Source organism: Sinocyclocheilus rhinocerous, unplaced genomic scaffold (assembly GCF_001515625.1).
Source record: "Sinocyclocheilus rhinocerous isolate Xijiao unplaced genomic scaffold, SAMN03320098_v1.1 scaffold89, whole genome shotgun sequence".
Taxonomy (NCBI): Eukaryota; Metazoa; Chordata; class Actinopteri; order Cypriniformes; family Cyprinidae; genus Sinocyclocheilus; species Sinocyclocheilus rhinocerous.
The window spans coordinates 573,318-586,853 of record NW_015653489.1 but is presented as its reverse complement, the minus strand read 5'-3'; the positions used below and the strand labels follow the sequence as shown (position 1 = coordinate 586,853).

The window sequence follows — 13,536 nt, the reverse complement described above, 5'->3', positions numbered from 1 at the left end:
AAACACCCTAACACCTGTATCCCTATAGCAATGCTCCAACAACCACCCGAAACATCCTAACAACTGAATCGCTATAGCAACTCTTCGAAAACCACCCGAATCGCCCTAACAACTGTATCGCTATAGCAATGCTCCAACAACCACCTGAAACACCCTAACAACTATATCGCTATAGCAATGCTTCGACAACCACCCGAATCGCCCTAACAACTGTATCGCTATAGCAATGCTCCAACAACCACCTGAAACACCCTAACAACTATATCGCTATAGCAATGCTCCAACAACCACCCGAAATACCCTAACAACTGTATCGCTATAGCAATGCTCCAACAACCACCCGAAACACCCTAACAACTGTATCGCTATAGCAATGCTCCAACAACCACCCGAAACACCCTAACAACTGTATCGCTATAGCAATGCTCCAACAACCACCCGAAACACCCCAACAACTGTAACGCTATAGTAACGCTCCGACAACCACCCGAAACACCCTAACAACCATATCACTATGGCAACGCTCCGACAACTCCTGAAACACCCTAACAACTGTATCCCTATAGCAATGCTCTGACAATCACCAGAAACACCTTAACAACCGTATTGCTATAGCAACGCTTCAACAACCACCCAAAACACAGTAACAACCGTATCGCTATAGCAATGCTTCAACAACCACCCGAAACACCCTAACAACCGTATCGCTATAGCAATGCTTCAACAACCACCCAAAACACACTAACAACTGAATCACTATAGCAACTCTCCGAAAACCACCCGAAACACCCTAACAACTGTATCACTGTAGCAACGCTCTGACAACCACCAGAAACACCTTAACAACCGTATCGCTATAGCAACGCTTCAACAACAACCCAAACCACACTAACAACTGTATCGCTATAGCAACGCTCTGATAACCGTCCGAAACACCCTAACAACCATATCGCTATAGCAACGCTCTGACATCCGCCCAAAACACCCTAGCAAACATATAGCTATAACAATGCTCTTCAGAAAATGTTAAATTGTATTTATTTATTGCAATGTTTTTGTTTGTGTATTTTAAACAAGGTATTAGATTATGTATAAACAAAGCTATTGTGACAGTGTTTAACAGTTTAACATGGACACTTGTACATTGTACATTTCAAAAACCATTTAACATTTACATTTTTGGCTATTTAGTCCATAATAATGACCAACCTCTAACCTGTTCACGAGTGGAGTGCGGGTTACTTATGAGTATATTTGCATGATAAAGAGGCAGAGTCCTAAGCTCCATTCTTACCCTGATAATCATTCATTAGAGGAGGACTGACGCTAGCCTTGTTTTTAATGACATTGGTCTCTCAACCACACAACGGCCGGAAAAAATGAGATGAGTCACGCTCTTGCTCCGCGCTCAGTGAAGGACAATATGCAGATAAGTTAATTGCTACCATTATGAAGCAACAGGTTCTGTGGCTGCTGTAATGTCAATGCACCCTGTCTTAAGATAAAAGCCTTTTGTTGTGGGGGGTGTTGAGGCTTGACAAGCCATCGGTGCATATGGGAATCTGCCGACACCTGATTTTAACTAGACATTTTTTAAATTAATGCTTGTTTTATAACTCGGCAGAATGGCTGAAATTAAACAGACACTCACTTGCTATGCAATCTCTTCTGAATACAAATAGAAGCGGAATCTGCCGACACCTGATTTTAACTAGACATTTTTTAAATTAATGCTTGTTTTATAACTCGGCAGAATGGCTGAAATTAAACAGTCGCTCACTCGCTATGCAATCTCTTATGAATACAAATAGAAGCGCCCCCGCATTTACACTCTCTTGTGTTTTATATATCCTGCGGGTATGAGAGGCTTTTTGTCAGTCGGTACAGATAGTGTACAGGTGGCAATTACACCAGAACGGATAAGTACGAAATCTGCATGTGTAACAAGAGTTTATTCTATTATTCATTCAAATTTTCACAATTCATTTTAGCTCCCAAACTTCTCAGGCTTTGGGTTTGAGGAGGATTTATCTCTATTCAAGCCACAAGGCATGCTGGAAGTGCAGACGGCAATGTTTCATTAATGCAGCCTGCTATAGCATGGCCCCGCATTACCAGAGCAGCCTCCCGATACAGACCAAACCATCGAGTCTTGCCCTTTCTCATCCCATTGTCTTTCCGGCAACAAGGATAAATGCTCACTGTCAGAATCCAACCTCCCAGTTTGGCTAAATGACTGCAATGTTGCATTTCACCTTCTGAGGTAGTCAATTGTGTGTAACTAATTGCCATCTTTGTTTGTTCCTCCTGTTTTCGGCTTCTCTGCGGTCAGTAAATAAGAAAGTGTTGTTTTGAAGTGCGATCGGGTGCGTGCGCCTGTTGTCCTGAGACTTTGGCAAGCAGCCCGGAGCTCTGTTGGTGTGTTTGTTTGAAGTGAACTCTTAGTCCTGCGAGTGAACCTATCGACATCCTGTAAATAACTCCAGGCATGGCCAATTACAAGCTTTATTTCAACGGATTATATCTGCTTTTTGATAGTCATCCTCCATGCAGCGAACGCGTTTAGGGTTCATCTGAACTGTGACACAAAACAAGTTGACTTTGATAGACTGTAGTGTTAACTTTCTATAGAGCGCTACAGTGCGGTTCCAGATGCAAAAATCACATTCATTTTCTTCAGGGAGTGATGCATTTTTAATGACAACATATGCTTGTACCTTTAAAGATGAATTTACCATGACCTTTGAGATTATTAAGTGATAGTATGTGCTTCAAACCCACAAATCAGTGTGATTTAAACAAAAAACAAACAAAAAAAAAATTCACATTTAAAGGGTTAGTTCACCCAAAAATGAAAATTAGCCCACGAAATCCTCCGACATTCTTCTTTACAAATCCTCGTTTTGTACTTCTAATTAGTGACCGTTGTTTTGTTTTGATCTCTCCCCTGCGCTTCCGTGTTCGTCACTTCTGAGCGGAGCATGCGCAAAGCCGACCTCATACGTCATCAGTCCGGAGCTGCTTCCGTGTACAACTGTTGGCGCAAGCTACATTAAAGTGATTATTAATTTTTTATTATGGATATTTTTCTTACAAAAACGCATCAATTCGCTACAGGAGGCCTTTGTTCACCCCCCGGAGCCGTGTGAGACACTTTTTTTTATGGATGGGTGCTTTTTACTTAACTTCTTTTGGACTGATGCATGCAACACCCGCTGAATGGCATTAAACAGCTTGAAAGATCAAAGACAATTATTCGTCTGAAAGAAGAAAGTCATATACACCTGGGATGACTTGAGGGTAAGTAATTTATGGACTAATTTTCATTTTTGGGTGAACTAACCCTTTAATAGCCAAAGTTGATTTTTGATTAGATTTTTTTATCAAATGTACCACACAAAATATTAAGCAACAAACACTGAAAATAGTAAAAAAAAATTCACCTTTGCCATCACATTAATACATTTTGTAATAATATTTCACAATATTACAGTTTTTACTGTATTTTTGATCAAATAAATGCAGCCTGCATGGGTGAGCATTAAGGCACTTCTTTCAAAAACATAAAAAACTGATCTTAAACTTTTAAATGGTGATATGTATTGTTTTTTTATACTATTTTCTTACTATATTTAAATGTATATTATATTATTTTATATTATAGACAATAAGTCAGTAATACATATAGCCTACAGTACCTTTTAATTCAGTGACGTAAATCGCAACACTTTGTGGGATTAGTAGTTCTCCAGTTTTCTCCAATTTTTACTTTAAAACAAAAAGCGTGTAATGTGATCCCTCTCAAAGCTGGTTGATTTGGTTTGAGGAATTCTCTGAAACATCTTCCGGAACCCAAGTGCAGCACATGTAGACATTCATAAACATGCAGTGACAAGTGCACAGAAGCTGATCTGATCTAAAAGCTGCGATCAGGTATGTGAAGAAATGGGAACATGTAAATGTTTGTGCAGCAGGTGATTTCATGTTTCTGTTGGGAACCGCATGCTTCTGTGCCTTTGTGTGAGATTACGAGAGCGACGTGCCTCTTGTGATGTCCGCAGATAAATCACCAGCCTGTGTTTTGTTGCTGGAAGTGAGCCGTGGGGAATAGGCATCTACTACTGACAAAATACATGATTAAAGGAAGGCCACCGTGTACAATGCATCAGACAGGCTGATTAGCATTGACTTTCCAGAGCCATCAACATTATATTATAACGGCATTTACAAGATTCAAGGTCTATTTTATGCGGACTGTTAGAAGACACTAGGTGGCCTTAATGTTTTTTTTCCCATTCCGCTTGTGGCTGATGCATTTTATCCCATTTTTGGTGATAAAATGCTACTGGCTTCTCTTCGTTGTTCATTGTGTGTTTATAGGAAACTCCTGAACAGAGGAGCTGAATGTGATAGAATCAGCCTTTATATGCAGCGTTAGGAGCATACGCTTGACTTGTGAATAATATTGCATCCTTATTTATGGGTTTTCACAGATTATTCTCTTGCACATTTTTTATAAATGAGGAAAGTGACATTTTTTTTTGTCAAATTCAGCTGTCTATTAATCAGTAAGCGTGTCTTGATTATACAGTATGTAGGAATACTCTGCAAATAAAACGGTTTGAGAAACACTTATTAACTATGAAACTTTTTCACTATATTGAACAGCAGATAAAATATCTCTTATTTTCAGTACTAAAGCTGCGTTGCACAGGAAGACGAGGACATATTTCCCCTGGAACTGACTTTTTGAAATTGCTTCTCTATCAAAACATTGTACAAGCAAATCTGTCTTTGCTCTGGGCTGTATCTCTGGTACACCAAAAATATGCATGATGCGTTGCATATAGATTGGAAGAGTTGTGATTCCTACAGTTTTTTAAACATCTTAAAATGTTTTGCTGTCTCAATTTTCTAAGAGCAATTTATTTTCCTTTGATGTCAGTGAGTGGTTTTTGTGCCCAGTTGAGTAATTGTGTCTGTGGCGTCTTGTATTTTCAGCATGCTAATGTTTAAAGCCCTCAAACTTTTGATTGGCTGTTCTAAATTTAATATCATCTCTTTCAGTGTTGTGCGTAATGAAATGTTTGTGTGAGAATCAAGTTCTACATGATTCTCCGTGTGTGACGTAAAGGCCAGCGATGTGCGGCTAGGCTGTCATTAGCCAGCACCTCATATTTGAGCTGTGAATTCACCCTCATTCAAGATTCATGCTCTTTAAGTTTTAACGAACATTCATTGTGCCTCTGGCTGCCACGCGTATAAAATGTATCGTTTGCATGACACTAATAATTGGCGAACAGGTTAGTTAGTTCTCACCATCTCCAACTTATCTTCTTCATGGTCAGGGCTGTTTTTAACTGTCTAAAGATATTAGACGGAAGATGGAACATGAAACGTTATATATTAAAAAGTAAAATAGTGCAGATCCTGACAAAACCTTGAAAGCATTACAAAAGAGGACACACAAAGAAAAATAGCACTCGAGGTTAAAGGAATAGTTCACTCAAAAATGAAAATGTGCTGAGAATTCACTAACCCTCAGGTCATCCAAGATGTAGACGAGTGTGTTTCTTCATCAGATTTGTTCACCAATGGATCCTCTGCAGCGAATGGGTGCCGTCAGAATGAGAGTCCAAACAGCTGATAAAAGCATCACAGTAATCCACAAGTAATCCACATCACTCCAGTCCATCAGTTAACATCTGGAGAAGCCAAAAGCTGTGTGTTTGTAAGAAACAAATCCATAATTTAACATCAAAACTATTGCTTCCAGCTAAAATACAAATCATCTACCCATAATATTGCTTTCTCCAGTGAAAAAGCCATCTTGTCCAGATCAGGAGTGAAATATGCACAAATCAAGCACCGTTTACAAGCCAAAACAGCTCTAAACACATACTGTATGTCAGTGGAAATTGATGTGAGAGACAACAGGAGACGGACTTTCTCATTGGAGGAAGCGTTGTTATGGATTATGGACTCATATTTTAGTCAGAAGCAACAGTTTGACGTTAAATGCATCTTAATGATGGATTTGTCTTTTACAAACACGCAGCTTTTGTCTTCTCCAGATGTTAACTGATGGACTGGAGTGGTGTGGATTACTTGTGGATTATTGTGATGTTTTTATCAGCTGTTTGGACTCTCATTCTGACGGCACCCATTCACATCCATTGGTGAGCAAGTGATGCAATGCTACATTTCTCCAAATCCGATGAAGAAACAAACTCATCTTGGATGGCTTGAGGATGAGTTTCAGCAAATTTTCATTTTTGGGTGAACTACATACACCTTTAAGGAAACCTTTCAGTGACAAAATGTCAACGACAAATTAAACTGGTTTAAGTAAGAAGTAAGAACATATGAGGTATGCACAGTTCAGCTGAATGATAAAGTTTACCCTCTTTAACTTTATGTTATTAAACTGAATGTACAAAGCAAACTACTTGCTAAAATATCCACAAAATAAAACAACAATGAAATGTGTGGTTTATCTGTCAATCAGATGTGTGTGAAGGTTGTGTTCATATTACTATATATATATATAAAGTTATATAAAAAAATCACCTTAGTCATATAAAATAGTTCTCTCTGTTTGATTGTAATTAAAATGACATTCACATTTGTAGAACAACATAATTTTCTTTCCTCACAGAGAGCATTTGTGAAGGTATAAAACGGCTCTGTTGGTGTCATCCTAACAGAGTCCATTAACTTTCATTTCCACTCTCATCCATTCTAAAGTGGGTCGTTAGTTTGGTGCATCTGGGTAACTGATCGGCTAATCTGTCTTTGATTTATGTGCGAGGAGAAGTGAAGACTTAGCACGGGGCTCTGAAGGAATTGATTACTGACATGGTTAATTGGCTAAACCCACTGGTACACTGAGACAGGCTTATTGGAAATGTCAAATCAAGCACTTCATTTGCATTCATGATGTATGGTGTCTATTCTGGCTTCTGCCAATGCAGCATTAGTGGACACTCTTTGCGATGGAGAGAGGCTGGGGTTTCAGGCTGCCGTTGGAGTCGCGCGACTGACCATCTGTCTTTTCACTACTGCAGCTCTGAAAGTTTATGAACACTTGATCGCAGTGTTGGCTCTTTGCACGCTCACTTAAAATATCAAATATTTGGATAGAAGAAGGAGAAGTATGTGATTACTCACCATTATTTGCCCTGGGATATTAATTAACATCAATTACTAAGTGATTCAGTTTATTCAAACTAACAATTAGACCTCATGATATGCTAAACAACAACCGTAAATATTTTGGTATATTTGAATGTGTTTTTTTCTTTCTGAATAGCATTATTAATTTATTATGGAATTTTATTATTTTACAAAACTTTGTTGTGAATATATGTATTTACACATTGTCATTAACAAACAGTCATTAAATAGACTGATGTAAGTATCGCAAACCTATAGGCTACATAACATACATTAGGATAACTTTGAATTGCACCAGGCTGAAGTGATATTTTAATGACATGCACTGAATCAATCACGTGCTTATTTGTGGTTTTGAGGATCCAACAAGTGGTAGATGAAAACATTACCAGTCAGTACAATTTTCTTACTAGCATTACTATCATATTACTAGCATATTGGCTGTTTATTAGTACTTATAAAGCACATATTAATGTCTTATTCTGCATGACTATATTTTAGATCCTTAATCCACCCCATACCTAAATTTGACAACTACCTTATTAACTATTACTAAGATGCATATTAGGAGAATATTGAGTCAAAAGTCATAGTTAATAGTTAGTTAACAGTGAGAATTGGACCTTAAAATAAAGTGTGACCAAAATGGGTTACTTGAAATAAAACTAACATTAACTGAAATTAAATAAAATATAAAAACTAGACTTATATGCAGTGTTGGGCAGTAACGCATTACTTAGTAACGCGTTACTGTAATTTGATTACTCTTTTAGTAACGGAGTAATCTATAATTTAAAAAATAGTAATTAGAGTATAGTTACAAGCCGATGTCTCTATACGTAGCAAAAGCTATAATATTCTGGTTGAAAGTCCATTAGCTTTGATGTGCCGTGGATGACAATTATGAACTAAAAGAAAAGTGACTAGTAGAGCTTTTGATTGGCTGAATTATGTGTATCCACTGTTAACCTTAGAGCGAGTTTGTGTTTTATAGTTACATACAGTGCTGGTGCCGCTTGAAATAGACTGTGTGTTCGCTAGTGTGTGTGTGTTGTGTGTGTGTGTGTGTGTGTGTGTGTGTGTACAAAATATAGAAGCAAAAGCTATAATATTCTGGTTGAAAGTCCATTAGCTTTGATGTGCCGTGGATGACAATTATGAACTAAAAGAAAAGTGACTAGTAGAGCTTTTGATTGGCTGAATTATGTGTAATAAGATTTTGGTAGGCTACTATTAGATGGATAGCCTAAATGTCCTAATTCAGATGGGCTACCTGTTTTTTTTTTTTTAATGGTATATCAAAAAGTGTATATTTTTTAAATGTGATTGTTGGTACATTTTACCAGTTTTTACCATACTTTCAAAACAAAAATTAAAATAGGAAAAATATGCAATATTTTGAAAATCTCGCCCTCTGGCACAGCTTTAAAATCTCAGTTCACACTTGCCTCTATTAAAACGTTCAATACTGTCAGTATTCATGATTCAACATTCAGAAAATGTCACGTTAGCTAACGAATATTTTTAGATTATGATTTGGCATATTATTAGATTATGATTTGGCAGCTAACATTACATTTTCACCTTCACACATCTCTGTTCTCTCGCCTCTCCAGCTGAGCATCTGAAAAGAGACTGCATGAATAGGCATTCAGAGCCTGACTGACACGCACCCTCAAACAGAGAACATATTGGTAATACTGTGCGGCCTGCAGGATTGCAAGAGTGTGAAGGAAAGATATAGAGTCAAACACACCGTTTATTCAATAATAGCACATTTGTTTTTTCAGACAACATTTTTGTTGATTTTTTTTTCTTTATTTGATCATATATAGGGTCTTGAAGTGTTGTGGGTTCAAAACAAGTTAAGCCAGGAACTGTGGAAGAGGTGCTTAAAATCAGAAATGTGCAACTTTTCTTTATGTTGATAGTCCCTTTAGTGTATACTTGTGCATATCAGGTGAAAGTACACTCTCCAAAAAAAAAAAAGGTACAAAAAAAAAGGTACAAAAGCTGTCACTGCAGGGGCAGTATCCTTTCAAAAGTTACTAATATGTCAACTTTAAGGACAAAAATATGTACATTTAAGGTACTAAAATGTACCTTTTAGGGGTAAATAAGGTACAAAGATGTACCTTTTGAAAGGATACCATCCCAGTGACAGCTTTTGTACCTTTTTTTTTTTTCTGAGAGCGCAGGTCAGCTTTACATGTTGATCACGAGCTGTTGATAACTTCGCATTTAGTATGTGTTTTTATAGTTTCATATTCACAAATAAATGAATTAAAAACATTTCTTATGTTATATGCCAATAAATTAATTGATCACATATTAGAAAAGCTTCCAAATTAAAGAGATAGTTCACCCAAAAATGAAAATGCTGTCATCATTTACTCACCCTCCACTTGATTCAGACCTGAGTTTCTTGAAATTACGAGTTTCTTTAGTCTGTTGAACACAAAAGATGATATTTTGAAGAATATTGGTAACCAAAGAGTTGATGGTAGCCATTGACTTCCATAGTATTTTTTTTCCATACTATGGAAGTCAATGGCTGCCGTCAACTCCAGCATTATTTAGTATATGTTCTTTTGTGTTTAACAGAAGGAAAAAACTCATACAGGTTAAGTAATTGAAGTAATTGAAGACAGAATTGTCATTGTTGGGTAAAAAATAAATTTATGTTGAAATGTCTGTGATGTGTAAAAATGATTTATGGAATTTATAATTATTGGGAACATATGTGTTAAGTTTTACTGTTTTTTAAATTTTTAAATTTTAAGCTTTATTACAGACTTTAATTTGCATTAAAATATTTAGCAAAGTGGAAAATTCTTTCTTGTTTAAGGGAACATGCATTGTTAAGTTTCATTAATTGTTACTATTTTTTTATTTGAATGAATATGTGTCTTGTTTATATTCTTATTTTTTCCCCTTAATTTTGCTATGTTAAACATTCTAAATTGACAGTTAAAATCACATTTAAATCCAAAAATGTTTTTATATTGTTGCTTGATTTTTAACAGCTGCTTGCAGAGCTACTTTGATTTGAATGTGTAAATATAAATGAATATTAAAAAGATATTTTTTTCTTTTAACCAGAATACGGTCTTACTCAGGTTATGGTAATAACGTCACTTATATACAAAATCAGAATATGACCAAATATGACCCTTGTAACTGTCACATTACAAAATACAAGTTTCTGTTGTTATTTTAACAGCTAATTCTAATGAGCTAAAATGCAGATTTTACAGACGCGTCATTTGAAATCTAAGAGCCGTAAACAATTATATATAGCCTTGTATAAATATAGATACTAAACATGATCTTTATGAGTGTCAGATTTTGCATAATGAGGAAAAAATCTGACATTCATCACGGCGTGCCGTTCCAGTCATTAGAGCAGAAATGATCATCACACATTACAGAAGCCAGTCTCGAGGGCCGGTTGTTCAGGGCTTAACAAACAAGCTTTTTACCTCACTCCCATATGAATTAGCTCAAACCCGTCTCTCTCACGGCCACGGTTTCCAGTCCTTAACGTAAATCTTGAATAAACAAAGAAAAGGAATAAATTACACATGCATCAGGAACTAAAGTTAAGAAAGCAGCGTCCCTCATTAATGTGTGTCCTAGTCTGGTGGAAGGGAGAGGAGAGGCTTGTTTAATTGAAATAATGAATTGTCTCGCTGTGTTTGGTTTGATCAGACGGTGGCTGGGCTGGTTTTTTATCAGACTATTCCCTCCCTAATCCAGCTCAGGCACTAATGTTGAACAATGCTCCAATAAGATATGGAAAGTCTCATTTTGCCCGCTGTCATGTTGATTTATTCTCATGTCTGTAGTCATGATACATCGCCTTCCCTGCCTCCACAAAACTGTCTGCATATGGTTGCATCTGTCAGAGAGCCTTTGAGTTTTTCGGGTACAAAATATCAGCCCACAGGTTCTGCTATTCCCAACTGAGGCTGAAAAACATCAGGTTATCACCGACAAGCACACCGATGGATGAAAAGCCGCGTCAAAGTCATGCAACGATACGTTTCAACAGTGAGCTGTTCATTTGCGTTTGAGTCCAAAAATGTGCTTGTGATTTTACCTCTTATTTGACGTCGTCATTAGTTCAAAACACTAGCACATGCATAAATCTGTTAGATGTTGAAATAATGTTTTTTCCTCCTTTTGTTTGAATTTCGTTCAGAGCCCTCTTCTCATGCAATTTAATCAGTGGATTAACAGATGGTGTTGCAACCTGTAGAATATTTTATGTATGCATCTGTCTGTATGTCATTTCAGGAAACGACTCTGAGTGTCATCTTGTATTTTATGTAAATGCATTCATTCTGACTCTCTAGGAAGTTACATCTCCAGGATTAGAAGCTTGTCGTGTTACTGACCTCAAATTCTAAAGTCACTTATATTTGCCAGTTAATGTATAATATATCAAATAAAAGCAAATGCTTATGCAATATATGACGCCTGTGACTGGCCTACAAATTTGAATCATATTACAGTTCAAAAGATTTTGAATATTTATTATCATCATCACAAGCTTGTCAGATGTTTTCCCAACTTTGCTGCAATAAAAATCATTTTTTCATCAAATACATCCTGAAATGTACGTTGCATTTAATCCTTGTGCTGTGCTGAAAAGCCTAGCCTTTTACAAATAGCTTGCAAATCTTCCATTAAATATTGGATTCAATCTTCGTCAGCTTGTTTTCTTTCAATTAGCACAGGTTTTGTATTTCTATTTGGTGCTGATTAGTCATAGGCCTGAGCTTATGTAGGCTACTTCAGATTTTTTTAATAAAAAAAAATAAAAAAAATAATTTTTGAGAATAAATCTTGGGGGTAACGCATTACAAATAATGTGAGTTACGTAATCAGATTACTTTTTTTCAAGTAACTAGTAAAGTTACACATTACTTTTTAATTTATACGAAAATATCTGAGTTACTTTTTCAAACAAGTAAAGCCAGTTACTTAGTTTTTTGTTTTAACTTTGACCGGGGACACCACAAGTGTACTGTAACAAGGTGTGAAGAAAAAATAGAAAGTTTTTATATAGTCTTCGTTTTAGTCCAGTGCAATAACATTAACTAGCATTTTTATGAAAATCCTCTCCGGGTCAAAATGACTATAATACAACATGAGGGTTAAAAACAACATATCAATATACAGAATGCAGCTACTCTAAATGCAATTTATGAAGAGTGTATGTTGTAAAAACAACACAGAGAGTATGGTAACAGACAAGACCCGGATCAGCAGGCTGTAGTTAGTGAAAGTGAATAATTACATTTGAACGGCAGATGGGATGTGATTGTATCTGATGAAGTGCAGGTGTTTGAGGCTAGCCTGTGAAACCTGATGGTTATTTGATGGAAATGGAGACGTTTGTGTCTGGTGGCCACTGTTTCTGATGCTGACAAGATGAATATTGCTGTGTTGGTTGTTTGCTTTCTAAATGATATCAATAAAATACACTATACACCTCTAGTAAACCACATCTGGCAAAGCTTTGATGGTGAATTTGATTTAAATCCCTTCTTTATTGCCTTTAGCTTTGCAGGTATTGCTTTCTGCGGGGAGAGACTGTCTCATAGCGGGAGACACCTGTTCCAGTGATGAGACCTGCAGCCCGCGTCTCCGGACCCTGCGCCAGTGCGTCGCCGGTAACGGCAGCATGAAACTCGGCCCTGGAGCCCGCAGTCAGTGCGCAAACGCCATCTCCGCCCTGCTGTCCAGCCCTCTGCACGGCTGCCAGTGCAGACGAGGCATGAAGAGAGAGAAAAACTGTCTCAGCATATACTGGAGTCTCCACCAGTCTGGCATGCATGGCGAGTAACATGATAGTATTTTACTTTTTTTTTCTAAATACTAAGATGTACACAGAAATACTGTGTATGTATATATACAGAGAGAATATATTTTGAATGCTCACAAGCCTGCATTTATTTGATCAAAAATACAGTAAAACCAGTAATATTGTGAAATACTATTACAATTTAAATGAACTTAAAGGAATTTAAAGGTTTTCTACGTGAATATATGTTACAATGTAATTTATTCCTGTGATCAAAGCTGTATTTTCAGCATCATTACTCCAGTCTTCAGTGTCACATGATCTTCAGAAATCATTCTAATATACTGATTTGATGCTCAAGAAACATTTCTGATTATTATCAATCTTGAAAACAGGATTAGGATTAGGATTCTCTGGTGAATAGAAAGTTCAGAAGAACAGCATTTATTTAAAATAGCAATCTTTTGTAATTATAAAAAACTTTACTGCCACTTTTGATCAATTTAATGCTTCCTTGCTGAGTAAAAGTATTAATTTCTTATATATAT

The 13,536-nt window shown here is 36.6% G+C and overlaps 1 protein-coding gene across 1 annotated transcript in view; it reads left to right on the top strand.

Moving 5' to 3' along the window:
• LOC107716369 (GDNF family receptor alpha-4-like) overlaps nt 1–13,536 on the top strand; it is a 63,361-nt gene that overhangs the window by 32,627 nt on the left and 17,198 nt on the right. The window contains exon 2 of the mRNA XM_016522780.1: nt 12,747–13,022. Coding sequence (XP_016378266.1) covers nt 12,747–13,022 — 276 coding nt within the window. The remainder of the gene's footprint in view (nt 1–12,746; nt 13,023–13,536) is intronic.